At 45.3% G+C, this 27468-nt stretch overlaps 1 protein-coding gene across 7 annotated transcripts in view; it reads left to right on the forward strand.

Annotated features, from left to right (window-relative positions):
- LOC308315881 (tensin-2-like) overlaps positions 1-27468 on the forward strand; it is an 89393-nt gene that overhangs the window by 19018 nt on the left and 42907 nt on the right. For all 7 annotated transcript variants that reach the window (XR_013964092.1, XM_080764122.1, XM_080764124.1 and 4 more), the window contains exons 2-3: positions 9050-9155; positions 10489-10526. Coding sequence is in view for 5 of the 7 variants with exons in the window: in XM_080764122.1 (XP_080620248.1) it covers positions 9050-9155; positions 10489-10526 (144 nt within the window). In the remaining 2 variants the exon portion in view is untranslated. The remainder of the gene's footprint in view (positions 1-9049; positions 9156-10488; positions 10527-27468) is intronic.

A 27468-nucleotide genomic window follows, 5' to 3' on the forward strand; every position in this document is an offset into this window, starting at 1 on the left:
TCTTCCTTTTAGTTGAGGCTGAATGTACAGTGGTCGCCCCCTTTGTGGGAGAACCCCCCCCCAGTCCCAGCTGCCAATTAACCTACCCTGCAGCCACCCCTGCATTAGTCGCGTAGGGCTTCGTACACACATAAAGAACAAATGTTCTGTGTTTCATGGCCGCCCCGATGCTTTTCCAACGGAAGTCACGTGGTTTGACCAAACAGTTGTGTGTGATTGTGTGACGAAAACAACCACGAAAGTCTCATTTTACCGCTTTCCTCGCAACAACAAAGCTGCGCTGCTCTCCCAAATCTGTCTGTGACAGGCCGTCTGCCCCACACGGAATACTATTGTGTCAACTAAATCCTCATTAATTGCAAACTAGATTTAACATACTCAAGACCGCACACATTCTAAATATGCCCCCAAAATATTGTACTGAGCAAATGGACTGTTACCACCTTCAATAATAATGATAATAATAGTCTTTATTGTCTCCACATCATATATTTTTGTTGTCATGGACACTTGTACAAAACATTAATAATTCTACTCGAGTTGGAAGCATTAAGACCCATTTTAACCCTCAATGGCTTCCTTTCTGAAAAATAACGTAATTGTAAAAAGATTCACGCGTTTAGATATTCTATTTACAATGAGATGCGGACGGGAGCCGGTGCCACTTGGACCTGGACGTAACGTAGCACTACAAAATGACGTTGGAACTGAATGGTGTTGACGTGACGTCACTCCATTTTAACATTCGGAATAGGACTTAAAGGGACACTTCACCCTTTTTGCAAAAAAATATATGTTAATGACGTTTAGAAGCTTTAGATCACTTTCCCGGGGGTATTTATGTGTGTAATATGTGGTTTTAGATATTTTAGATTGTAGCAGTGAGCCTGTTGTCTCTGATGTCATGGACACTGGTCTCACTACCTTCCTGGACTACAATTCCCATAATTTTCCTTGTGGATAGGGGGGAGAGCTGTCTTACTGAGACAACATGTAGTCCAGGAAGGAAGTGAGCCCAGTGTCCATGACATCAGAGACAACAGGCTCACTGCTACAATCTAAAATATCTAAAACCACATATTACACACATAAATACCCCCGGGAAAGTGATCTAAAGCTTCTAAACGTCATTAACATATATTTTTTTGCAAAAAAAGTGTCCCTTTAAATGGTGCAGAGAAAGCAGTATAGGGATGTAGCTCTGGTCCATGAGTAAAGGCTAAGCTGGACATGGACCAAGACAGATCCTTACAGGTCCATTTCTATTCAGAAATAAATGATTCGAATGAACACTCTTGATTTTAGTGTCACGATTTTCAGGCCGCTGCCTCACCTTAAAATGGAAGTGCATGGTCTCCATCTGGGCATGTTATGTTTGTGATGGGCCACCCCCAGTCCTCTCATCGTCCACCCCACAAGGCAACTTTAATATATTAGATACTACTGAGCTTTAGTGAGTGATGTACTAAGTATCAAATCATTCTTTGTGTTTTGCCAAGTACGTATAAACATTTAATTTAACGAACAATTGATTTGCCGTTTGGGACTATAGCTATACGCAACAACGGATCACAATTGTTATTTTTATTAAAAAAACTAAGACTTCAATATGGCTATACAACTGCACTGCACACACACAGCGTTATCGTTACATCACTTGGCCTGCTGATGTCTTTGATAACAGTGCTGTCCGACATCCTATGGGAGCACGCAGCCGGTGTCCGTCTGTCCGTCCAGCCACTCAAGACCTCATACAACCTTCAGTAGCGGGGCCATATATCACTGTCTGACCATGATTGCATGTGGTCTGGCTTATATGGCAGCCATGATTGTCTCTGAAACAGAAGGAATGCTTGCCAGCCTCTCCTCTGTGTGTTTATCTCCCAGCCCACAGCACCACTGTGGCCGTGCTGGCAGTAATTGGGTTACTGTATTTAACCCATTCTGAACGGGGAACCCATTCTGGTGTTGGCATCTTTTCATGCTTTAGCTATTGAAAAATAGCAGATCTACAAGCTCGTAGCGCGCCACCGAGTGGCGCGCTACGAGCTTGTAGGTCTGCTATTTTTTGAAAAATCGAAGAACGACTGACATTTTTGAGAATCTGATCTCAGGTCAGAATGGATTAAAACCGTTAATCAGACCTAGTGTGTGTCCAGTGGGAAACCTCGTATGAATCTGATCTCAGGTCAGAATGGGTTAAACTCATCGCAGGCTCCGCACAGGAAACATGGGTCACGCAGAGCTGATATGCACATTTTTGTGATTGCAGCATATGTTGACGAACAAACACACACATGAGTACCAGTTATAGTGCAGACTATAACAACATTCTGCCCACCGTCGTCCACAAGTCTGACGTAAACATTACATTATCAGACAATACAATTTGCAATACTTAATTGCAACCATGTATCTTATACTAATTTTGTCAATACTAGTGTAATATTCTGGGACTCTAAATAAACACACTTGAAGAGCATTCAAACACAGGTCTTTTCTTGGTGACTCTCAATGCAGAACTGAACACACACACACACACACACACACAGCACACTCAGAGGCTACAACAGGCTGCAGGGGATCTCGCTAAATCAGCACAGGTGGAAATAGTGTTCTCAATCAGTGGCATGGTCTTTCACCTAGAAGACACTCTATAATACAACTAGGAATTAATACTGGTCAATGAGTTGAGGCCATGACTCAGGGACTGAGTGGAAACAAGACTCAACATGGCTGGATCGGGGACAGGAGGGGCAGGAGAAGGGAGGCCCGGTTTTGTTTGGCACTCATAGGCAAGGGCGGAACAGGAACTATAGGAAGAGAGGCCCAGGTGAGGGGATGCAGACTGACTCCCCCAAACCACAGCATTTAACCCATTCTGACCTGAGATCAGATTCATACGAGGTTTCCACTGGACACACACTGGTCTGATTATTAACCCATTCTGACCTGAGATCAGATTAAAAAAAATGTCAGTCGCTCTTCGATTTTTCAAAAATAGCAGACCTACAAGCTCGTAGCGCGCCACTCGGTGGCGCGCTATGAGCTTGTAGATCTGCTATTTTTCAATAGCTAAAGCATAACATGGATGCTAACACCAAAAGGGGTTCCCGTTCAGAATGGGTTAACACAGTAACGCACTGTTTCTCAATGTCTGGTCCAGGGACCACCTAGGGGTCCAAATGGACCCTGGGTCTGTAATGCTGAGAGCGTACATTTGGTTCCAGTTGTGTACACTCTCCATAATTAAATGAACACTGGTGGATTGATTGTACAGTGTAAATGTCCCATAGATTAGAAATCTCTCAATGGGGGTCCGTGGAACTGCAGTGACGGAGCTCCCACCACTTACAAGTCATACCCACCATTGCCATGTGGTCATTCAGTGGTCCACTGTCATCTACTGTAGTGCGTTGGGTCTTCTGTGTACATTTAGGCTAGGCAGTAGAAGAAACTTCTGTTCTCTCTATACTGTATTTGAAGTTCATGTCAGTCTGTTTATGTGCGAATATAGGCTATATTTGCATGGCAGCCATTTTGCCGTTATGTCATACTCGGTGGCTAAATAACCACCATGTTAAAGGGACACTTCACCCTTTTTGCAAAAAAAGATATGTTAATGACGTTTAGAAGCTTTAGATCACTTTCCTGGGGGTCTTTATGTGTGTAATATGTGGTTTTAGATATTTTAGATTGTAGCAGTGAGCCTGTTGTCTCTGATGTCATGGACACTGGGCTCACTTCCTTCCTGGACTACATGTTGTCTCAGTAAGACAGCTCTCCCCCCTATCCACAAGGAGGAGCAGTGCACCAAAGAATTATAGGAATTGTAGTCCAGGAAGGTAGTGAGACCAGTGTCCATGACATCAGAGACAACAACAGGCTCACTGCTACAATCTAAAATATCTAAAAACCACATATTACACACATGAATACCCCCAGGAAAGTGATCTAAAGTTTCTAAACGTCATTAACATATATATTTTTGCAAAAAGGGTGAAGTGTCCCTTTAATATGACCACTTATATTTGGTCATCCGAAGAAATGAGCAGATCAATATTCAATAATCTCAGAGCATTTGCGTTTGTTCGATAAGAATACTTTGGCTGAGATAATTTTAGATTGAACATTATTTTTTGACAATACTTTGAACTTGACACTTTGAACTTGACCTACAACTCACTGATACTCTTCTTGCACTAATGTCTATGACTCCATGTCATGAACAGTATATACTGTAGGCTACCAGGCCAGCTGTAACCATGCACTTCATCTCTAAACTTCATGCACACAACATAATGTTTGGATGGATAATGCTATGTGTAGTGTAACTATGTAGATAACTTTTTTTAATTCTTTATATATATATATATTTTTTTATGAATGAGTGAAAGAAATCTGGTGTGTACCCTGAGGTCTTTGGGGAGGAGGTCATATGGCGTTGGTCATATGGCGTTGGTCGTATGGCGTTCGTCGTATGGCGTTGGTCGTATGGCGTTCGTCGTATGGCGTTCGTCGTATGGCGTTCGTCGCATGGCGTTTGTCTTACGGCGCGCATGGACAAGTCACTCCCCCAGCAGGAACCTGGGAAGTGAGAGAGGGGGAGAAAGTATATAGGAGAGAAGAGAGTTTTGTTTTAACCGTTTGTTCCACTTTGGCAAAGTGAAAGTATAGTATTTAATATAGTGCGGATAAGCTCCTTTGAGGGGAGCGGGGACAGGAGCCACTATGGAGGTGAAGGCGGTGGGGGTGGGATGCGAGGCCACGAGGGACAGGAGACACTATGGAGGTGAAGGCGGTGGGGGTGGGATGCGAGAAGCCTGGTGGGCAGGTGGCTATATAGTGTGCGACGCAGCGAGGCCTGCGAAACGTGGAGGATTCCGGGTGGTACTGGGCTGGGCACGGGTATATCAATAAGGGACGGGTATAGATTGGCGTGGAGGGGCTAAGGGGTCAATGTGTGTTTCTCCGACCTCCTGAACATCTGTTGTTCCAACTCTTTATAGCATTTCCTACACCACCACCTACACAAGGCGTCATGCAAACATATCCTAGAGTAGATGTAGAAGGCTACGTAGCAGCCGGTGAACAGGGCAGGGACTGGGGAGTGATGATGCCATGCAGGCAGCTGTCCAAACATTGCCTGGTCCCTCAAACTGAGCCAGAACAGAAGATGTTATAATGGAGGAAAAGTGCGCAAACAGCACCTCCCCCTCCCCCCCTTTTTGTTACTGGAGAGGAAAACCACACAGAGGAAACAAAAGTCTTGTGTGTTTGCTATCAGTTTGATTTCCCACAGCAATGAGGACATGCAATTTCAAGATTCCATATCTATTCATGAGAGCATTATGTGTTGCGTTAGTTACCGGCCATAATAGTTACCGGCCATAATGCTGCCGCGTTAATGAACTGATGATGATGATGATGATGATGATGATGATGTGTGTGCGTGTCTGTTTACGTACAGTATATGTGTGCGTGTCCATGTGATAAGCACATATCTTACAATACATTTATGAACTCCCTGTGTGACTGTATACGTCCATTGATCCGTATAGGTCTGTAGTTCACTGTCTTTGGCCACTCAGAATAGCCAAAGGGCATTGATCACGCCTCCAGGTCTTTAGTTTACTCAAGTTAGGGAATAAGACCTGCTACTTAAGACACGCAAAATACAGCCCATCTATAATTCTGGGGGAGAGCCCCGGGGATCGAACTGGTTCCCCTCCAGACAGACCACTCTACCCCTGAGCCACTGCCGCCCATGCTGATGCGATCAGGAATGTCCATATATGGCCATGAAAGTGACAAAGGCAGCAGGGCGGGTACTCTGACAACGGGGATCCCATAAGCTGATGGGGAATGCCTCAACGTATATCAGTGTTGGGAGGAAGTTATATAGCCTTGTACACAAATGTGACTAAATTTGACTGAGGGACTGCCATTGGATTTGATTCATGTCATTTGAAAGCAGGGAATCATAGCTTCAAATTGACATATTGGTTGTTCAGTTTGACCCATTCGTTTTGGAGATGTGGCTTACAGAGTAATGTCTTGCAGAGAAACAGCGAGTTGAGAAAACAGGCTTGAAAGGTTCACCTCTGTGGACTCTAGCGTTACACCTATAGCTATACATGTTTAAGCATTTATTTCATATTTACAGTTCTGACACCTATTTCAGACATGCTCTAGTCTAGTATGTGAAGAGTCTGCCTGCAGTGCGATTAAACTTATTTTGAAAAAGAAATGATGTTTTTCTCCTCCTGAAAAGCTGGAATTTGCACGACGGCAGACTCTCAGTCAAATCTGGTCACAAATATTGATCGGGCTATATATAGCCCAGATCACAGGCAGAACAACAACAAGTGCAACACACAAGGTTTGGGCACGACTTACATCATGTCAACAACGTGTCATAACTACTCATAACTATACTCTTACATCATGGGGGGGGGGGAGGGGGCATAATATAATGAACACAGATGACATTGCACATAATAGACGGGTTCCTGCGTTCACATGGACCTCTATGTCTGTCCCCTCCTTCTCGCATTCTGTGTTTCGCCACCTCATTATCTGTTCATGTGTGTGTGTGTAACATGCTAAGCTGTCCCCCCCTACTTAGCCCTTGATCCTATGGGTGTTCTCATGTTTAAAAAGGTCCACGAGAGTCACGTCAGCCTAATGGCACCGCGGGTCTGATCCCATGTTGGGAAACAAAGCAACTACCCAACTGTTGCACTTTTCCTCTTTCATGTCAAAACACACATGTACTGTACACACACACACACACGCACGCACGCACGCACACACACACGCACGCACACACACACACGCTCACACACACACGCACGCACGCGCGCACACGCACACGCACACACACGCACGCACGCACGCACGCGCCACAGTAAGCAACAAAAGATATAAATAATACTTTCATTGAGAAGAAGGCTGAACACGTTCCGCAAAAACCACGTATATACATAGCAGCAAATAGTAAGTCATAATTATGTGGCGGACTATAACAATTCTGAGCTATAGCTAAAAAAACTGTATTTGTTCAAGGAGGTTGTGCAAAGGATATTTTACTGTAAAAATACTGTACGGCAAGGCGTCTGCAGCGCCGTTAACCCATTCTGACCTGAGATCAGATTCATACGAGGTTTCCACCTGGACACACACTGGTCTGATGAACCCATTCTGACCTGAGATCAGATTAAAAAAATGTCAGTCGCTCTTAGATTTTTCAAAAATAGCAGACCTACAAGCTCGTAGCGCGCCACTCGGTGGCGCGCTATGAGCTTGTAGATCTGCTATTTTTCAATAGCTAAAGCATAACATGATGCTAACACCAAAATGGGTTCCCGTTCAGAACGGGTTAACAGAAAATGCAGTTTTTTTTACAATTCATTTAGCTTTATTTGTAACGAGGTCGATTCTTCAGCACAACCGAAATCATTAACCCATTTTGGGGCGGGAGCCTCTTTTGTTGTTTTAACTAAGCATTATGTTTAGCTATTGAAAAATCGCAGACCTATACAAGCTCGTAGCGCGCCACCGAGTGGCACGCTACGAGCTTGTATAGGTCTGTTATTTTTTGAAAAATCGTAAAAATGCGGCACAAATCTTTGAATATTATATTCTTTCAGGAGACTTATGTTTTTTATTTCGACGTCAGGTTTCAACCTGTATGAGCGATTACAGAAATAAAATGTTTCATGATGTGAAGTAGTTGCGACGTGTTTTTTCTATCGTATATTTGCGTCACTGGTGTGCGTAAAAACAATGTTTCTTTTGTGAGGAGTGAGGACCTCACAATTCAACAAGGAAATGTGTTGAACTTTACTATACTTGTGGGTACGCTTTGCTACACGGCAACGCAAACACACAGTATATACAGTATAGAGTACAGTATACACACACACATATTTGACTTTATCATACACACCCTGCTCCCCCCCCCCCCAACACATGCCCACACACACAAAAATATGCAGGATTATGGTGGTCTGCATGGGCGGGAACCACAAGGATTATTACTAGAAGACTAGTTATGCAACCAGAACAGAGGTATATACAGCAGGCAGGTATAAAGAGCACGCATGCAACACGCATGCCCGCACGCACGCACGCACACACGCACGCACGCACACACACTCAGACGTGCTGTCACAGGACAATAACATTCCCGTCCTTATGTGTTTCTGTGCAGCCATGAGGTCCTTTGAGACAGGCAGCGACCGACGCGGCTAGTAATTCATTTTCAATGACAGGCCTGCGTTTATTTACTTTTTTTGATATACTGTACGTGCGGAGAAGTCGAGGGGCGACAACAACAACAACAACGACAACAACGCAAAGCATATATTTATGTGACCGTCGTGGTCGTGTGAGACATGCGGCGCGGCGCGGCGCGGCGCGCGTGTATATACGTGCTCGCTTCTTCGTGCAACACGGCTAGACCTGGATCGCGTCGAGCTTTTGTTTCCCCCGTGAGCGTGTGACCTGGACGACGTCTGTGTCTCACACGTCGCTGTCCCATCATGCATCATTCTGAAGAAAGGACCCTTAGCTTTACTTTCCCTTTTTTTTGTTCCGTTCCACTTTTGATGAGACCGCATCGTATGCGTTCTGTTGTCAAGCTTGTCAAAGAAAAGGCAAGACGCTGTGTACTATAGACAGACACCATGAGAGTGCACCGTCAGCACAGATTGTACATTTGCAAAGTCAAACCGTGTGTCTGTGTGTGTGTGTGTGTGTGTGTGTGTGTGTGTGTGTGTGTGTGTGTGTGTGACTGTGTGTGTGACTGTGTGTGTCTGTGTGTGACTATAATCATTGTGTATATTCCTGCACTATACCTGCATTGAGTGACCTTGGTACATAGAATTTGATCTATTGAAGATTCTGACCTTCAAATGTACATAATTTCTGTTTTGATTGTATTGCTGCATTGTTGTATTGTTCTTTCTGCTTTGGCAATGTAAACGTATGTTTTCTCATGCCAATAAAGCCCTTTGAATTGAAATTGAAAATTGTGTGCGTGCAGGCGGGGAAAGGGGAGCCTCACGTCTTCAAGGAGAAGACGTTCAAGAAGAAGCGGCAGTGCAGCGTGTGTCGCCAGAACGTGGACAACGTGGGCTCCTTCTGCCGAGGTGAGTCACAGATCTGAGATCAGCTCCATGGAGGCGAGGCTCCGGGTCTGGGTGAATGTTTATATACGTATATATACAGATCTGAGATCAGCTCCATGGAGGCGAGGCGCCGGGTCTGGGTGAATGTTTATACAGATCTGAGATCAGCTCCATGGAGGCGAGGCGCCGGGTCTGGGTGAATGTTTATACAGATCTGAGATCAGCTCCATGGAGGTGAGGCGCCGGGTCTGGGTGAATGTTTATACAGATCTGAGATCAGCTCCATGGAGGCGAGGCTCCGGGTCTCGGTGAATGTTTAATATACGTATACACAGATCTGAGATCAGCTCCATGGAGGCGAGGCTCCGGGTCTCGGTGAATGTTTATACGTATATATACAGATCTGAGATCAGCTCCATGGAGTGACCGACACATAATGTTAACCCATTTTGGACTGAGGCCGATTAATAATGCATGGTCTCAAACTCGGCTCTTGTATTTCGTATGTATAGTTCAGTGCGGGCTCTAGAATCACCCTATTGTCCATTTTATTACCACACGCCTGAATGTGCCGTAAGAACGGGCCGCCGTAAGACTGTGGTCCGATATGAAATAGAGGAAGAATTAGAGTCCGCGACACTGGCAGAAAACTCGGCTCCACTGGTTTATTGATTCGACGTTATCGACCACTGGGATCTTCTCCAGCATGACATCAGGATGAAACCAGTTTGGAGCTGAGTTTTCTACCAGTTGTCGCGGACTCTTATTTCTTCCTCTTGTACTTGTGCCTTTTTGTCCAGCACCTGGGCTATAGAGTGGAGGTGCATGCTCTGTTATGACGGATTAAAATGTAAAAAGATTAACACATTATGCAGAGAGTACCACAGACGAAAAACAGTCTAAGTCCAAATTTCATTCTGACCCCTCCACGAAAAGGCCTCGTTGTCCTGAACCCTTATCTATCATTTATACATTATGGATCAATAGTGTGGACTTAGACTGTTTTTCGTCTGTGGCATTCAATTGTGAATATAATTATTAGAATATAGTCTTCTCTCCTTTTCATTCATGCCCGTGCGTTCTTCCTCCTTCCATCCCTCTTGTCTGTCTGTCCCTCCTTCCTTCCCTCCCTCCTTCCTTCCCTCCCTCCTTCCTTCCCTCCCTCCCTCCTCCTCCCCCATCTTGTCTGTCCCTCCTTCCTTCCCTACCTCCCTCCTCCTTCCTTCCCTCTTGTCTGTCTGTCCCTCCTTCCTTCCCTCCCTCCCTCCCTCCCTCCTCCTCCCCCATCTTGTCTGTCCCTCCTTCCTTCCCTCCCTCCCTCCTCCTCCCCCATCTTGTCTCCCTCACCCTATAGTATGCAAGACGGCTGCTCACAGGAAGTGCGAGGCCAAGGTAAGGAACAGTCTTGTGTGTGCCCTGCACTGCCCAGATATGTACTTCCTCATGTTGTTGTAAGCCAGACTGAACTAATGCAAAGTATGTATAGTATAGTGAACAACAGCATTTAATCTGTAAGGATTTGATAACATGATAGAGTTTGATGGGATTTTGGGCTCCCTTTTCGTCACCGCTAAACCCCTCATCCATAAACTTCTTTGCCTTTTTTTTTAAATATTTTTACAAACATTTTTTGAATAGTTCAACTAGCCAATCTACATTGACACGTTGTGAGCTTGTAGACTGGCCATTTCAACTATTCAAAAATGTTTTGCAAAAATAGTAAAACAAAAAAAGGCAAAGAAGTTTAGGGATATAAGGGGTTTAGCGGTGACGAGAATGGAGCCCCCATGTTGTCTTTTTATTGTGGGGAAAACATTGGAATATTTGTTTGGAAACCTCAAAACTGTTACTGTTCAAGAAAACAATGACCTGTGTTCTATTAGTCACAATCTCATGGCGTCCAGTCAAGACCTACAATGTAGGGCATTCATTTATATGAAGAAATCATAAAAACATGAAATGTGGACAAACAACAAACTACAAGTACCCGATAAGCATAGTTCTCTGTTGCTGGGATCAGTATTGTGAGGAATTTACCCGTGTACACAAATATTGATCAGGCTATACCCCCCCAGATCACAGGCAGAACAAGAACTGCACTTTTAACCCATTCTGAACGGGAACCCATTTTGGTCCTAGCATCATGTCGTGCTTTAGCTATTGAAAAATAGCAGATCTACAAGCTCATAGCGCGGCACCGAGTGGCGTGCTACGAGGTAACTGCTATTTTCAGGTTACGAGGTAACTGCTATTTTTGAAAAATCGAAGAACGACTGACATTTTTAGAATCTGATCTCAGGTCAGAATGGGATAATCAGACCAGTGTGTGTGTCCAGTGGACACCTCGTATGAATCTGATCTCAGGTCAGAATGGGTTAAATTACGTGGCGGCCGCCCCTGAGACATTTCAGCAGCTCGTTATGTCTGCGCCGGGGGTGTGAAAAAAAGAAACCCCAAGAACGGACGCTGTGTGCTGCGACAGCAGCGTCAGTCTCTTGAATTCTCCGCTGGATGTGAGTGAATGCAGCTCTGTTTCCCGTTGAGCCGCTGCCCACATCCCCACAGCACACTGCTGCAATGCATGCCTCTGTGAAAGAAAGGCACATTCATGTATACGGATGGTGGCCAGAATGAATGGATGGAGACGAGATGCAGAGATGGAGGGGAGAGGCCTGCAGGGCTGGGCTGGGTGGAGAATGCCAACCGTGGCCGTAGCGTAGGGCAAAGGCATGTGCCTGGGCGGGGGGGGTGCCTTCCAGAAGCTGAGGCAGAGTTAAGAGACTTGGCAGGCAGGCAGTGAGTGGGTGAAAGAGCATGAGGCCATGAAGCATGCTTGGCAGAAAGCAAAAGGATGAGGCAGGAATGGCATTGCGGGGCTGCACTAGTGCAGGCCTTCAGATGGATGAACTCCCCTAACCCATTTTGACCTGAGATCGGATTCTAAGAAATGTCTTCTTTACATCCTGACAGTTTTCTGAAAAAGCTATGTTCTTCGTTCTTCGATTTTTCAAAATGCGCCACTTGGTGGCGCGCTATGAGCTTGTAGATCTGCTATTTTTCAAAAGCTAAAGAATAACATAATGCTAACACCAAAAGGGGTTCCCTATCCAAAATGGGCAAACTAACTATAACTAATTCCCTAACTTCCCTCTTTGAAGTTTGTTTTTTATTCTGAAGTTCTTTTTATTTGGACCATAATGCTGAAAAAAGTTGTTTTTTATTGTTTTCTATACCAAAATGGCCCAAAGCCCTTTTTATGTGTGTAAGGCCACTAAGAACAGAGCCTACATCTTTAGGACGAGGATCACAGACCAAGACCACTTCGGCCATCGCTATATGCTTTAAGATGGTAGATAAACTAGTGTCCAAGTTGCACTCGGATGTGTACTTACTTTTTTTACTAGTAAAAGATAAGGTTAAGCTGGTAGAATGTGTCATCTACCAAACATTTGGCTGGTGAGATAAAGTTAATTGTGGACCCTGGCGGTAGTTTATCCAGCGATAAGCATCGCTCGTGCTCAGGAAGGGAGAGGTTGGACAGAGGCGGGTGTGGGAGTATCAGCAGTTATCTTCCCTCGCTGCTCGGGGCCGCTGGCCAAACTATGGCTGTACACACCCTCACATGCTGAACAAAATACACTGCAATATTTAAAGCCCTCTTTTAAAGCCCTTTTACAAGGCATCTTAACATGGCGCTTATATAGCAAGCTTGCAGGTTGGCTATTTTTAGCCTGTCAACCTTCGTCTTAGGCACGATTCATACTCTTATTTTAGAGCCGAATAAAAGTTCGGTTCGGCTCTGTAGAGCCTACAATGTGACGTCATTTGAGGTTCGGGGGGTGCCGAAATCATTTCGGCACCACAGCGACGAAACAGCGGTAAAATAGGAGTATGAATCGGCCCTTACAATAGCATACGTCTATACTTTGGAACAGCCGTTTTATTGTAAACGCAAATGGAAACAACAATGTAACTAACAATGGCCTCCCCCCCCCCCCCCACGTCATCCGTGTCAAATTTCAACAAGTCATCTTGTTGTTTGTATTGACTGTTGAATACATTGCTTCACATTAAGCACTTTGGAATTGAGATCCTCATTTTGTTCCTGGCTATAAACAGGGCGTCAGATGACACGCGTGCCCTTTTGCACGCCATGTGGACACAGGGGTAGATCAGACAGACAGTCTGCAGACAATCTGCATACTGTCTGCAGACTGTCTGCATACTGTCTGCAGACAGTCTACAGACAGTCTGCAGACAGTATGCAGCTCGAACAGCAGAGTGAGCAAGTGTAAACTTTGCGCTGCAGTTTACACTTTGCAGCACTTGATGCGAGCACTTTTGCTTGGCTAATATTGCCGTGCTCCGTTCTACCTCATGGGGGGGGTAAAGCACGCTTCTTTCTGCCTGTTGTCAGTGTATCTAAAACCCATTTAGGCCTGACGTCGAAATAAATAAAAAGTCTTCTGATATATACTGTATATATATTCAAAGATTTGTGCCACATTTTCACGATTTTTCAAAAAATAGCAGACCTACAAGCTCATAGCGCGCCACCGAGTACATGTGTGTGTGTGTGTGTGTGTGTGTGTGTGTGTGTGTGTGTGTGTGTGTGTGCGTGTTGCGTGTGCATGCGTGTGTAGACATGTCTGTTTCCTTGTGCTTGTGCCATTCATGTGTCATTCATGACTGTGCCCCCTGCACGTACTCTCTCTCACACACACACACACACACACACACACACGCACACGCACACGCACACGCACACGCGTAACATCTCTGGAGGTCTGTTCTGTCAGCGAACCATCTGCGAGCCATCCTTTTCCTTTTCCCATGCATCGTACGTCTATTTACATCTGGGCCAGACTGGCGTTGCCATATAAGCCCAGTGACAAATCATCTCGTTACCAACCACGACATCACATCCTGTTAATTGGTCGGCTCTGGTTCTCTGCAAAAAAAAAAAAAGAACGAGAAAAAAAAGGTTTCCCAAGCTTCTGCCCGTCTGACTCTTTATCTGTGTATCAAAACTGTCTCCTTCCTTTTATGTTGGCCCGCCCCTCTGCATTTTATCCTCTTATGTCTGTCTGTCTGTCTGTCTGTCTGTCTGTCTGTCTGTCTGTCTGTCTGTCTGTCTGTCTGTCTGTCTGTCTGTCTGTCTGTCTGTCTGTCTGTCTGTCTGTCTGTCTGTCTGTCTGTCACCCCCCCCCCTCCCCCCTCTGTCTCTCTCTCCTTCTACTCCCCATTTTTCTCTTTGCCCACAAAGGCCTCCAGCTGGCCCGTCTCTGATTTATATAATGAACGCACACATCCACAAACGTACGTGCATGCACGCAGCCCCACACACACACACACACACGCACACACACGCGCGCGCACACACACACACACGCACACGCACACGCACACGCACACGCACACGCACACACACGCACACACATGCGAGGAGACAGCAGTGCCGCAAAAACATGTTTTATTCCAGCCTGTTTTCCTCTTAGAGAACAAGTCCCTCCTTATCTGCGAAGTGAAGTGGAAAATGTGGCCCACAGGGAACAGGGGGATGAGGGGGGGGGGGGGGGGGGGGGCAAAGGGATGGAGAAAAGGATGGAGGAGAGAGAGAGGAGGGTGGGGTAGAGGGAGAGGATCAAGGGTCTGTGAATGTGACCCATGACGGCTTGACTGGCCCGCTGCAGCCAATAAGGCAGGAAGAGGCATTTCCGCTAGACTTTGGGAGAGGACACCAATAAGCTGTATTTTGCGTGTCTTAAGTATACCAGGTCTTATTACTTGACTTGAGACCTGGAGGCGTGATCAATGCCATTTGGCTATTCTGAGTGGCCACAGATAGCATTGACCACGCCTCCAGGTCTTAAGTTATATAAGTAATAAGACCTGGTACTTAAGACACGCAGAATACAGCCCTTACAAGTGACTGACTGACTGGTGAATGAGTGAGTGACTCTATTGGCTGTATTTTGCGTGTCTTAAGTACCAGGTCTTACTACCTAACTTGAGTAAACTAAAGACCTGGAGGCGTGATCAATGCCATTTGGCTATTCTGAGTGGCCAAAGAGCATTGATCACGCCTCCAGGTCTTTAGTTTAACTCAAGTTAGGGAATAAGACCTGGTACTTAAGACATACAAAATACAGCCCTATATCTACTAGACTGACTGACTTGTGTTTCTAGCTGTTCACGGGAACACTGACTGACTGACTGACTGACTGAGTGACTGAGTGACTGGTGAATGAGTGAGTGACTCTATATCTACTAGACTGACTGACTTGTGTTTCTAGCTGTTCACGGGAACAATGACTGACTGACTGACTGACTGACTGACTGACTGACTGACTGACTGACTGACTGACTGACTGACTGACTGACAGCCGGTCCACAACGGTCTATATGCTGGAAGTGCAGCATTGTGTAATACTCTAATTACAAACCCCATGCTCACCATAAGCTCAAACACATGTCTTTATTTTCTCAGTTTGGTTGCATGTGCGTCCATCTCCTCGTCCATCTCTCCCGGGATGTGTCAAAAGGCTAAGCAGCCTGCTGTTAAGCCATTTCGCGCGGGAACCCCATTTGGTGTTTTAGAACATTATGTCATAATTTAGCTATTGAAAAATAGACGCACGCCACGAGCTTGTAGGTCTGCTTTTTTTGTGAAAAATCGTTAAAATGTGGCGCAATATATATATATATATATTTCAGAGCGAACATTTTTAATGGAAATATTTGCTTCTGGGGGGTGTCCCTGGAACAACATATTTTGAGATGGGGGGGGGGGGTCCGTGTAGCCAAATAGAGATAATTCTGGGGGTCCTTGACATGAAAAAGGTTGAGCACCACTGACACATAGAAACATGGGTTTTTCAGAAGAATGTTATAGGATTTAGAAGCCTTTCCTTTTCATCGACCTCAGTCCAAAATGGGTTAAACTGCCCACTCGTCTTCACAAGAAGCGGATGTACCGTACAACACACACACACACACACACACACACACACACACACACACACACACACACACACGCAGTAAGATACAGGCGAGGTGGACGGAAGAACAACATTGCTCGTCAACTGTTTTCCTACCCCTGTTCTCAGGAGAACAGTCACCAATATACAGAGAGTACTTTTGTTTTAAAAGATGTGCCGTACAGTAGGTAGCCTTTGCCGAGACATGAGGCCCATAGGGGGCAGGAGCCTATCTCCTGTTTCTGTAGCGTGAGGCAGCTTGATGTACAAGTACACCCCCTGGACATGACGCTATAGTATGTCACATCCAACCCTTGATGCTGAGTGTCAAGCAGGGAGGCACTGGGCCCCATTTTTACAGTCTTTGGTATGACCCGGCCGGGGATTGAACCCCCGACCTCCCAGTCTCAGGGCGGACACTATAACCACAAGGCCGCTGAGCTGGTTGTGCAGTATACTATACAGTGCAGATGATGAAAGAGAGAAAGAAAGGCATAACGGAAGCCAGAGGAGTGATGTTTTGCGCTTAGCTCCTGCTGCTTATCGTGTCCAGGAAAGCATGATAAACACAATTAGAGCGGGTGCCCTCAGTGGATTGCATTATCTCTTCCAGGCGGCACGGGAGCTCCATATTTGGATATGTCTTGACATCAGTCATCTATGACATAATCTATGACCTAATGCCTCCATATTCGGGCGAGGTTAATGCCCGATCTGATCGCATTGACTTCAATTATAAATGAATAATTAATGTACAATATTAAGTTAACCCATTTTGGACTGAGTTTGATTAAAAAGAAAAGGCTTCTAAATCCTAACATCTTTCTGAAAAACCTATGTTTCTATATGTCAGTGGTGCTCAACCTTTTTCATGTCAAGGACCCCCAGAATTATCTCTATTGGGCCACGGACCCCCCATCTCAAAATATGTAGTTTCAGGGACCCCCCCCCCCCAGAAGCAAATATTTTACTTAAAAATGTTCGCTTTGAAATATATATTCAATGATCTGCACTACATTTTAACGATTTAAAAAGAAATAGCAGACCTACGAGCTCGTAGCGCGCTATGAGCTTGTAGATCTGCTATTTTTCAATAACAGTAGCTGCAGGGTTTAAACCCTCACCAGGCACAGAGTGACTGATGTTAGTCTGCCTCAAACGTTACTCTTTTACCTGCTTTTTACTAAACACCAACATTACAAAGATGCACCAGAACATCGAGATGAACCTGTGTAGGTAGTTTATGGCTGCTCCAACAGTATAGTGGCAACATAAAAGATAAAAAAAAACGGAATGTCAAAATATCCACCGAGAACGTTTGAGGCAGACTAAAACAACAGTCACTCTACCGTTCACTGTAGTAGAAGAGGTGCGCCTGGTGAGGGTTTAAACCCCGCAGCTACGTCGAGTCCGCCTACAGGAAATACGTATAAGCTGCGACCATGAGACCCGTTCCTGGATTGGTCTATAGATAACGTATAACAGTGGAAACGATGGAAGGACATGGATTAAATATTGCAACACATCAGTAAAGAAACGTGTTTTCCCAAAACCCCGGCAAAGAGCACACCACAGCTCAACCAATCACAGCTGACCCCCAACATCCACACCGTCCTGCTGACTTCCTGTCAGATGGGGGGGGGGGGGGGGGGGGGAGACCCTTCAAGTTCAAGACCTCTTCCTATACCCGTGATGTCACTGTGTTACCACGGCAACCATGTTCAGTCGCCGCAGCCCAAAAGTTAGATGTTTGAGTTGTAATAACCCATTCTGAACGGGAACCCATTTTGGTGTCGGCATCATGTTATGCTTTAGCTATTGAAAAATAGCAGATCTACAAGCTCATAGCGCGCCACCGAGTGGCGCGCTACGAGCTTGTAGGTCTGCTATTTTTTAAAAATTGAAGCATTTTTAGAATCTGATCTCGGGTCAGAATGGGTTAATCAGACCAGTGTGTTGTCCAGTGGAAACCTCGTATGAATCTGATCTCAGGTCAGAATGGGATAATAATGTTCCGTGGGTCTGAGCTGAACGTTGACCGCAAACTGTTTTTCTTTTCGATGCTGAGTTTGGGTGGTTTCCGTTGCCGAGGCTTCACTGAGCCAGCTGTAGCCACTAGAGCAATACATAAAACATTGTCAGGTAGAGAGAGCCAGTCGAGAGTTTGAATATTAACCCCTGCATTTTGGTGTTTTAAAACATTGTTATAATTTAGCTGTTAGCAGATCTACAAGCTCGTAGCGCGCCAGCTTGTAGGTCTGCTATTTTTGAAAATTCGTGAAAATGTGCCTCAAATCTTTGAATATATATTATTACAGAGTGAACATTATTAACTCAAATCTTTGCTTCTGGGGAGGGTCCCTGGAACAACATATTTTCAGATGGGGGGTCGGCATGTAATTTTTGGGGTCCTTGACATGAATTATTGTGAGAACCACTGATGTAGAAACATGAGGTTTTTCAGAAAATATTTCATTTAAAAACGTTTTGGGTTGTCGTACTGCACAATAAAATGTCCGCTTAAACAATATAAACAATATTGTTCAGTGCTGTTATGGAGGACATTGAATGATGACGAAAGGGTGACCAGATGTCCCTCTTTGCGTGGGACAGTCCCTCATTTCCAAGACCTTTTCAGGCTACTACACATTGTCCCACATTTTGACTGATGACAGGCAATTGCGTCAGTGTTCAAAATGCCCTAATAGTTGGCCTTCCGTTTGTAAAGCTCTCTCATCGTCTCTTCCTGCAAGATGTGTTTTTTTTTAAAGCCTGTTAAAATAGCATACAAATGAAAATGAAGCATAATACTTCTGTCCCTCAAATGAACTGGATCACCCTAATGATGACCACTTTGACCGGCGTTGACTCTCTTGTTGTGGCTCTGGTAGTGAGGAGGCCGCTGCGTGGCCTTTGGCTCGCCTCCTACAGAGAGATGGCTGCTCTGGTAGTGAGGAGGCCGCTGCGTGGCCTTTGGCTTGCCTCCTACAGAGAGATGGCTGCTCTGGTAGTGAGGCCGCTGTGTGGCCGTTGGCTCGCCTCCTACAGAGAGATGGCTGCTCTGGTAGTGAGGCCGCTAGTGGCCTTTATTTGGCTCGCCTCCTACAGAGAGATGGCTGCTCTGGTAGTGAGGCCGCTAGTGGCCTTTGGCTCGCCTCCTACAGAGAGATGGCTGCTCTGGTAGTGAGGCCGCTAGTGGCCTTTATTTGGCTCGCCTCCTACAGAGAGATGGCTGCTCTGGTAGTGAGGCCGCTGCATTATGGCCTCTGGCTCGCCTCCTACAGAGAGATGGCTGCTCTGGTAGTGAGGTCGCTGTGTGGCCGTTGGCTCGCCTCCTACAGAGAGATGGCTGCTCTGGTAGTGAGGAGGCCGCTGCGTGGCCTTTGGCTCGCCTCCTACAGAGAGATGGCTGCTGGCCAGGTTCTCATGTCCACACTGTACAGCGTGAGTCATCCTGGATAATTGGATCAAAACTTTGGAATGCCTCGATATTAAACAGGAACATGACTCTTAACGTCCTTAACTGTTAAGGAGTCACAGCAGTATCACAGACCACTCTGGTAATTGCTGTGATGGGCCTGGCTACCCCTCCACCACCCAACCTCTCTGTGTGTGTGTGTGTGTGTGTGTGTGTGTGTGTGTGTGTGTGTGTGTGTGTGTGTGTGTGTGTGTGTGTGTGTGTGCGTGTGCGTGTGCGCGCGCGTGTGTGTGTGTGTGTGTTGTGATAATGGTTCCGGGATCAGGGATTGAATGAGTAACTCAAAGTGCGATGTTGATGAGAGTTACAACCATAAGCATGACAAAATTTGCTATTTAATAGCTTACCCATGTGGGGACTCTGCCAAGTGCGTGCGCGCGTGTGTGTGTGTGTGTGTGTGCATGCGTATGTGTGTGCTGGTAAGCGAGGATAAGCCTGGCTAATTGGAACTGGAACTGGTCTGTCTGCCCCGAAACACAACAGGAAGAGACAGACAGTGGTTACTCCAGACTACGTAAACAGGGTTCTTAAATATGGCCAGCTGTTGTTGTGGGGGAACCCAGTCATATACGGTGTGACTACACAGGCCTCCATGTCGCTGATGGTCTGTTCTGCAGTGAGTCAGCATCTTTACCACAAGTCTGTGCTCTCAGAACCCTGGGCTTCAGTTTTGTTTGTGTACCACTGCGCGTGTGTGTGTGCGTGTGTGCGTGTTTGTGTCCATCTACTATATGTGACTAAATTTGACTGAGGGACTGCCATTGGATGTTTTAGAATTTTCGTTTTTTTCATGTCATATGAAAGCAGGGAATCATATAGCTTCAAATTGACATATTGGTTGTTCAGTTTGACCCACCAGTTTTGGAGATATGTCTTATAGAGTATAATGTCTTGCAGAGAAACAGCGAGTTGAGAAAACAGGCTTGAAAAGGTTCACTTCTGTGGTGGTCTCTATAACATTACACCTATAGCTACATGTTTGGGCATTTATGTCGATTTCAGCTCTGACATTTGTTTCAGACATGCTCTAGTATGTGAATAGTCTGCCTGTGCTATAAACTCGTTTTTGAAATAAAAAATAAAAAAGTTTTTCTCCTCTGGTGAAAAGCTGGAATTTGCGTGATGGCAGTCTCTCAGTCAAATCCGGTCACATATAGCATGGACTTGACTCAGTGAAACAGCTGAGGCCAGCCCCACCACCACCACCACCACAGAGGGTGGGATGACAGGCTGGTGATCTGTAATGACGGGCCCCGCTTGTTGCTTCGTTTCCTTCACAGCAGGAGAGTTTTTGCCATTGTTGATGTCTGTGTGAATCCCCTATATGTGTTTATTTTTGGTCCACGTTTTTTTTGCCCTCTCTCTCTGCCCGTTGTTTGGCTCGGAAGGAGCGTGCAAAGATGGGGCGGCTGTTGATTGTGGCCGCTGTGTGTGTGTGCGTGCGTGTGTGTGTGTGTGCGTGTGTGTGTGTGTCATCATTCCTGCTTTAACACATTTTGGCGCGGGAACCCCTTTTGGTGTTTTAACTATAGCATTATGTTATAATTTAGCTATTGAAAAACAGCAGATCTACAAGCTCATATAGCGCGCCGCCGAGTGGTGCGCTATATTATGAGCTTGTAGGTCTGCGGTTTTTGGAAAAATCGTTCAAATGTGGCGCAAATCGTTGAATATATTTTTCAGAGCGAGCATTTTTTACTAAAATATTTGCTTCTGGGGGGGGGGGGGGGGGGGGGTCCCTGGAACTACATATTTTGAGATGGGGGTCCGACGGTCCGTGGCCCAATAGAGATAATAATTCCGTCCCTTGACGTGAAAAAGGTTGAGCACCGCTGACATAGAAACATGGGTTTTTCAGAAAAATGTGTATGTGTTTGTGTATGTGTGCATGATTCGCACCCATGCCACACCCTGGCATGGGAACTATTTTTTTTTTTCTTTCTTTTTTTTTTACATATTTTTTCCTAGTCCTAGTAGCACAAAGTAGTAGTAAGGTTGAAATCTCTTTTTTTTAGCAAGTAGAAATATATCCGGGTCTTACGGGGATATATAGATATAGAGATCTGGGGGTGATCATCAGGTGTGATCAATAAGGCTATAATTTGGGCCCTGTCCAGAGGGCCCGCGGGCAGAGGCTTTTGTGCTGGTTCTGGTCACCGCTGGGCACTGACTGCACTCCCCGTGGTTCTGTGGAATGTGCGCGACGAATTTGAAATCGGTGGGGCGAACGGTTGTCAAGTTACGTTGGATTTACAGACATACTGTACAGTACAGTACAGATGTACACACAGAGACCTGGTGCATTTATAGACAGATGTATGTACAGTATAACCCATTGTTCTGACCTGAGATCAGATTCTAAAAATGTCTTCTACATCCTGACAGTTTTCTGAGAAAGCCGTGTTTCTATGTCAGTGTGGTTCTTGGATTTTTCTAAAATATTTTTCAATAGCTGAAGCATAACATAATGCTAACACCAAAAGGGGTTCCCGCCCCAAAATGGGATAATATATGATGTATAATATTATGTAAATTATACTTCTTGTATAATTTTATTTAAACTTTATTAACCAGCAAACACTTCATTGAGACGATGTGTCTCTTTTACAAGTGGGAACTGGCCAAGAGGCAGAAATAGAATTACGTACACACTTCCATATACTTCCATCGTCAATGTTATACAAGCAAATAAAACATCCATAATACACCTCAAAGTAACTATATGAATGAAATAACAACACATGTTCACAGAAGTTGTAGTAGGATATGTGGGGATTATCTGACGATCGGTACCTTTTGAGTGGGCAATACCTTACATATAGGCTACTAAAATAATACTAAATTGTTTATAGGGTCAATATAAGTAAAATAATATATAGCCTTTCCACAGGAGTATCTTTTTATGTTTTTCCAAAGAGAATACAAACAGCCAATAGCATAGTATTACAAAGTTATGGTGAAAATTCCGGGAGGAAGAACGGGCACGCACCGGGTTGAGTTGTCCAGTATTCTTCTAATTCCCCCCAAACCTCCGGTGAAGTCCAAAGCCCAGCCCACCTTGTCATAATTAACCAATTTTGACCTGGGAACGATTCTGCAAATGTCTTCTAAATCCTGACAGTTTTCTTGAAAAAGCTATGTTTTTCCTATATGTCAGTCGTTCTCAAACACTCTCCTGTCACTTTTCACCGTTCTTCAAAAAATAGCAGACCTACAAGCTCGTAGCGCGCCACTCGGTGGCGCGCTATGAGCTTGTAGATCTGCTATTTTTTTTTATAGCTAAAGCATAACATGATGCTGACACCAAAAGGGGTTATTAAATGCGCGGCTTGTATTTCAAGGACAGTCACAGCGGCTAAGCCTTGACAACCCCTCAAAACAGCTGTAAAAAAAAGACTCCTGGAAGTTACGCTTCAGAAAAGAGAGAGATCCGTATATTTATGACTTTTCACATTTTACTCTCAAAGATAATTATTCGAGACAGAAAATATTATATACCGTTGATTATTTTCCTCACGTACAGTATCTGATCTATAACTGTTTCCTCAAATCCCCTTCGGCTTTAACAGGAAGCCTCCTGTACTGTACTGTACTCTACTGTATATAGCCATAATGTAACCCAACTGCTAGAGCCCTTCCACTGAACCTTGCCAAAACTATCTCTCCAGAGCTCTCCGTTTTTGCCTTTGATCTCTCCTGTTCCGTTTAAGAATGGAAGACATCGATGGAAGACATCAAAAGAAACAGAATAATTTGGGGGGGGGGGGAAACAACACACACACACACACGCACACAGACACACACACACACACAGACAGACATACCTACCGGGTGCCCGAATGGATGGCAATGCAGGTATGGAATAGTAGCATACATATAAATAAGATCCTTCCTATATTAACTCATTCAGTTTAAATTGTTCAGACACCTTTATAATTTGAAAGAATTAAAGAAAACATACAGTTCATAAGCTCCTCTCTCTCTCTCTCTCTGTCTCTCTCTCTCTCTCTCTCTCTCTCTGTCTCTCTCTCTCTCTCTCTCTCTCTCTCTGCCCTCTACAAATGTGCACAGTATACCTTTGGGGGTTGTATATATAGGGAGTTCCAGTTGCATCTGTTATAGTAAGGCCTCTTCTTGGTATGTGGAACGGCGGGCTGGTGTGTACCTGTGTGTGTGTGTGTGTGTGTGTGTGTGTGTGTGTGTGTGTGTGTACCTGTCTAGCGCACATAGAACATGAACCAGACCAGACGTCTTGTTTGGTGTGGCTTTTTAATGGCCGTGACATCAGCCAGCACCCCTCTGGTTAAGCCTGAGTTACATCAGCCAGCACCCCTCTGGTTAAGCCTGAGTTACATCAGCCAGCACCCCTCTGGTTAAGCCTGAGTTATACGCGGTCGCGTACAGTGTGTCATGCACTGCATAACAGATCACTATACAGTACAAATTGACCCATTTTGGACTGAGGTCGATTAAAAAAAAAGGGCTTCTAAATCCTAACGTTTTTCTGAAAGACCCATGTTTCTATGTGTCAGCGGTGCTCAACCTTTTTCATGTCAAGGACCCCCAGAATTATCTCTATTTGGGCCACGGACCCCCCCCCCATCTCAAAATATGTATAGTTCCAGGGACCCCCCCCCCCCCCAGAAGCCAATATTAGCTCTGAAATATATATGTGACCAGATTTGACTGAGAGACATGCCATCGCGCAAATTACAGCTTTTCACCAGAGGAGAAAAACTTTTTTTTTCAATGATTTTGCGCCACATTTTAACGATTTCTCAAAAATAGCAGACCTACAAGCTCGTAGCGCGCCACTCGGTGGCGCGCTATGAGCTTGTAGATCTGCTATTTTTCAACAGCTAAATTATAACATAATGTTTAAAACACCAAAAGGGGTTTCCGTCCAAAACGTATACTAAGTACCAATTAGAAAAGTTCTCTCTCTCTCTCTCTCTCTCTCTCTCTCTCTCTCTCTCTCCCCTTATTTTTGTCTTCTGATGATGACGCTGATGAAGGAAGCACGCAAGGTCATGGTCAGCGTCAGCTTTCACCGCTGATTGGACTGCAGCTTTCATCTTTGGTCTCTAATTGGATCTCCCGTGAGGCTTGAATGGAATGGGGGGGGGGGGGACCGCGGCAGGGGCAGGAGAGTGTGCTGTATGCATCAAACAGAAATGGTCACTCACACCCCTTTTGGTGTTATAGCATTATGCTATGCTTTAGCTATTGAAAAATAGCAGACCTATACAAGCTCATAGCGCGCCACCGAGTGGCGCGCTACGAGCTTGTAGGTTCTGCTATTTTAGAAAAATCAAAGAACGACTGACATAGAAACATAGCTTTTTCAGAAAACTGTCAGGATGTTAGAAGACATTTTTAGAATCTGATCTCAGGTCAGAATGGGTTAAGCCAAGAGCTTGGCTGTTACGTACGTGGACATACGCAAAGCAAAGCAAAGTTATACCATGTTTACCCAGGGTATAACTGGACTATAAGCTCAAGAACTTGTTTACAGCCAGGCCCTGCTCATATAGAACATTTCATGCTCAAGGGCACTACAGCTGTGGTAATTTTTTACGTGCCGGTCCGGGGATACGAACTATAGCGACCTTCCGATTATCAAGACCGCTCCGCAAACCGTTCGGCCAACCGCTGCCCCTTATAGCTGTATTCTGCTAACGGGGCCTGAGATCAGATTCTATGAATGTCTTCTACATCCTGACAGTTTTCTGAAAAAGCTATGTTTCTATGTCTATGTCGTTCTTTGATTTTTCAAAAATAGCAGACCTACGAGCTCATAGCGCGCCACTCGGTGGCGCGCTATGAGCTTGTATAGATCTGCTATTTTTCAATAGCTAAAGCATAACATAATGCTAACACCAAAAGGGGTTCCCGCCCCCAAAATGGCGTAAGCTCTATATAATACAAACTTGTACAAAGCTATCTGATCTACAAGCTCACAATGTGTCACAACGTGTGCGTCTTGAGCCTGAAGATGTTCTATTTTCGCTACACACTTCTGAAAACGTCGACGTGTCTTCGCCCTAAAATTGACATGCCCAAAATATAGGGACGTCCAAGTTGAAAAAATGGTTTATGTCGTTATAATCAATCAATTAATAAATGTAAGCTTTATATATAGGCCGAGTTATTCGACGGTCACACATCTCTAGACATCACAGATAGTTAAATAAAGGAGTGAAGATGGAGACATTAACAAGTTAAATTAACAAGTTTCCTTTCACCTTCTGCTCAGTCCGCACAGCACGCACGCACGCACCCACACGCACTCACACACACACGCACACACACACACACACGCACTCACACACACACACACACACACACGCACTCGCACACACACACACACACACTTTTCTCACACTATAATAACATACCAGGGCGGCTGGTCCTTAAAGACTGAAGCCATGCGTTGCAGGGTGAGGCTGTGCATTATCCATTAGGCATGCTCCTCTGGCTTTGATGGATCAAAGACCGACCACCACCACAGCAGCAGCTTATAGCTAGAACCCAGGGATGGGAGGAATGTGTGTGTGTGTGTGTGTGTGTGTGTGTGTGTGTGTGTGTGTGTGTGTGTGTGTGTGTGTGTGTGTGTGTGTGTGTGTGTGTGTGTGTGTGTGTGTGTGTGTGTGTGTGTGTGTGTGTGTGTGTGCGTGTGCGTGTGCGTGCGTGTGTGTGTGATTCACATAAGTCTGCGTTGTGGGGGCATGTGCTTGCATGTATTGGCGAACTATATGGATGCATATGCGTGTGTGTGTGTAGTCAGTGTGAACAGGAGATGGAGTTGAAGGTGGAGAGAGAGAAGAGGTCAGAAGGGGTTTAGAAAAGGCGGGAAGGTTGAAGAGGGAGGGAGGGAGGGAGAGAGGGAGGGATGGAGAGAAGGAAGGATTACCAAGTGTTGGGTCAGGGCCCTGAGGTTTGCCAGCAGGACCCACCTGCATTACATTATTGGATTCATTTAGTTGACAGCAGTCATGGAAAAGGGCGAGAGAGAGAAAGAGAGAGGGGTAGGAGGGAGGGAGGGAGGGCTGGGTGGAGTTCTGAAGCAGGAAGTCAAGTGCGTAAGTGTTGGCGCGGGTAGATGGAATCTTGTGTAGTGCCCCCTCACCCCCCCAACGGGCCAATGAAGTAAACAGTAATATAGTGACATCACACTATCAGCCCCTCCCCTAACCCCTCCCCCTTTATCATACAACTACAGCTGTGGGTGTGGCTTCAGTTCAGGTGGATCTCCACCCATCACCACCCACCAGGCAAACCAGGCATACTTAATGAACTGGTGGGCGTGTCCACATAAAAGCATGATTTTAACAAATACTGTACACTTTTTGGAAAAAGTTATTCCCCCTTATATTGTAATAATACCTGATGATCATGTTTTAGGGTGGGGAAAAAAAGGTGGCACTCCATCTTTAAACAACTAGGCAGCTAGTCAACTAGTACAAATGACTAGAAGGGAATGCCCTATATACAGTAGCTCACGACACAAAGTATAATTCAGGCTATAACTAATAACTACAGTATGCCGTTCCCTTTGAAGTGGCTTTCCGTCCCAGCGGTCCAGTTGTTTCCCCGGTCGGTCTCTCCCTGCATGTCCTCCGATAGTCTTATCGGGTCGTATTCTTGGTTCTCCGAATGGTGTTTTATTTTTTCTTGTCCCTGCTGCACGTAACAGGACATTAGACGTTATCTCCTCTCACACACACACACACACACACACACACACACACACACACACACGTATGTATGTATGCATGCACGCACGCACACGCACACACACATACACACACACACACACACACACACACACACACACACACACACACACACACACATACAGTACTGTACACTTCCT

Source organism: Protomyctophum bolini (genome assembly GCF_963924005.1).
Source record: "Protomyctophum bolini genome assembly, chromosome: 5".
NCBI lineage: Eukaryota > Metazoa > Chordata > Actinopteri > Myctophiformes > Myctophidae > Protomyctophum > Protomyctophum bolini.